This window comes from Akebia trifoliata, chromosome 6 (genome assembly GCF_017979445.1).
Source record: "Akebia trifoliata isolate Shusen 1 chromosome 6, ASM1797944v1, whole genome shotgun sequence".
Classification (NCBI taxonomy): domain Eukaryota; kingdom Viridiplantae; phylum Streptophyta; class Magnoliopsida; order Ranunculales; family Lardizabalaceae; genus Akebia; species Akebia trifoliata.
The window spans coordinates 10,033,000-10,035,126 of record NC_141380.1 but is presented as its reverse complement, the minus strand read 5'-3'; the positions used below and the strand labels follow the sequence as shown (position 1 = coordinate 10,035,126).

The window sequence follows — 2,127 nt, the reverse complement described above, 5'->3', positions numbered from 1 at the left end:
AATAATCCATGACTTCTACATTCCCGGCAACAAAAGCTGTTATTTGATGGAAACTAGACCTACATATATAAACATATGACGGAGGCAAGTTAATGAATGAAATTTGAATCTAAGAAATCGTATTACTCTACAAATTTTTTTTACTGATTTGATCATTAAAGAACAATCATGATAATCTCAGCGTCGTCGAATATTATTAATTAGAATTCATTATCAGACCTCATGTAAGAAGATTTAAGTTGGAAAAGATTAATTGGTTACCACACTATACGTAGTACTTATTCAATTAATAACAGAAAGATCCACACAAAATATATATAAACCCCTCAACTACTTCAAGACTAGCATGTCTACAAGAAAAGAATGTAATTAATAACCTCGGAGCTTATTTTGTTTCATCCAGGCACAAATAATTTTTTTAACCTGACTGGATGAAGCGAAATGGGTTCTCTGGAAAAAATAAATTCTTCCTGTCTTATCTAGGATACCTTGTTAACAGATAAACTTGAATGCAAGGAGAATTACTCCATATATTATTGTGTAACCTAAGAACCACTTTTGCCTTTTCTTTCAAATTTGCTTCACTTTGTGCCTGAAGAACCATACATAGCTTTGACACAGCTCCAACCTTCAACATCTCTTTAAGAACCTCATTTGTTGCTGAGAACTTACAGATCGTTGCAAAAATCCGAACAGCTCCATCGTCAACCATGGGAGAAACCCTAAGAATTCTCTTTGTGAGCATGGCAATGCTAGCTGCATGATCAAGAAACTTAGCTCTTCCATCTGCACAAGAACATAAATGATCTAATATACCCATGATAAGCTCTGTTGTCCTCTTATCGGGCATACCAAGTTCAAGTTCGATGAGATCAAAAACTGCACCGGCTTCAATGATCTTCGTTTTGTTTCTTCCATAAGGGCAAGCTCCTACTAATACATGCAAGGCAACCTTAGTAACTTGTCTCGAAATATGATCTTTTATTACCTTTAGTATTGCTTTGAAGAATTCGGGCTTTAATTTATCTAGTATATTTAAACTTGTAACTTCAATGATGGATTCCATGATTGAAAGTGCATGGGTTTTCAACACTACATGATTATCCATCTCATGTTGTAAAACCCATGTAATTGAATCGAAAAAAGCATAGTTTTCTATAGTAAGAATTCTAATGTCACCCATAGGAATCTGAACAAGGTGAAGAACATTTAGAGCTTCTTCAAGACCATTGGTTTCATCTTTCTTGAAACATTTTACTATCATTGACACCATGGCCTTTGCTACACCAGCTTCTATCAAGCACTTCCCATTCTTTTCTCTCTCAGACGCAAGATTCTCGAGCTCTTTCAACGATTTCAATTTCAATTGAGAAACATATAGGTCTTGAAGAAGTTTAAGAACATGGGTCTTGTCGATAGACGATTTTGGAGTGGAATTCCGGTCGACAACTTTCGATGCATTGGCGGTGTACCAAGCCTGAATTAGTCGTCCAAGTGTGTGATTTGGGGTTAAGTAATGGTCTTTCGGCAAGGGTTGTTTCGTGAGCGGACAAGTCAAGTTCTTACCGGATGATAACCATTGCTCAATACTCTCTCGATCGTATGTGATACCAGTTATGATGGTTACTGGGTCTTTCATGATCTGAAGAGATATGGGGCAGATGAAGAATTGAGGAACTTCAACATCATCCATGAAAACTAGAAAAATTGAGAGAAAAAAATAATATCTTTTTGATGGGTAGAGAGGAAAAAAAAAAAAAAACTATATAATATATATAATTAAAGAAAGATAAATAATAAGCTCAAATTGCAGACAAATGAAGTTTTGGTGGATAGTTGGGAAGGAGATATAGATTTGCAAGTTACAATGGTAAGAGAAAGCGGCTTATTTATGATAGATTTGTATGAAAAACATGAGAAACGTATTAAAAAATATTATAATATATAAGAGGTTGGTCTTCTTTGTATTGGTCCAACATTCTGAGTCTTATTTTCTATGGTCAATCCACTAAAGGAACCATAAAGCACGTCTGGTATACTTGTATTTAACACCTTACTATTTTCAGTGGTTCCATCTGATGCCACGTGTTACACGTTTAGTGGGGCTGATGATTTCCAATGAACCAA

General features: G+C 35.2%; 1 protein-coding gene across 2 annotated transcripts; it reads right to left on the bottom strand.

Moving 5' to 3' along the window:
- Positions 1–233: 233 nt before the first annotated feature.
- Positions 234–1,865, bottom strand: LOC147400163 (E3 ubiquitin-protein ligase PUB23-like). Of its 2 annotated transcripts, XM_086446656.1 has the most exons (2): positions 1,567–1,865; positions 234–930 (listed from the first exon to the last, which is right to left on the bottom strand). In XM_086446656.1, exons 1-2 carry the CDS (start codon positions 1,691–1,693, stop codon positions 476–478), a joined length of 582 nt encoding a protein of 193 aa, XP_086302782.1. In that variant the 5' UTR covers positions 1,694–1,865; the 3' UTR covers positions 234–475. The 2 variants fall into 2 exon arrangements, with proteins under 2 accessions (XP_086302782.1, XP_086302781.1); XM_086446655.1 differs by having other exon boundaries at positions 234–1,864.
- Between the last annotated feature and the right edge of the window lie 262 nt (positions 1,866–2,127).

What these genes read in the sequence shown, in the direction of transcription:
- LOC147400163 (XM_086446655.1), bottom strand. Translation starts at nt 1,693, where the DNA reads ATGGATGATGTTGAAGTTCCTCAATTCTTCATCTGCCCCATATCTCTT.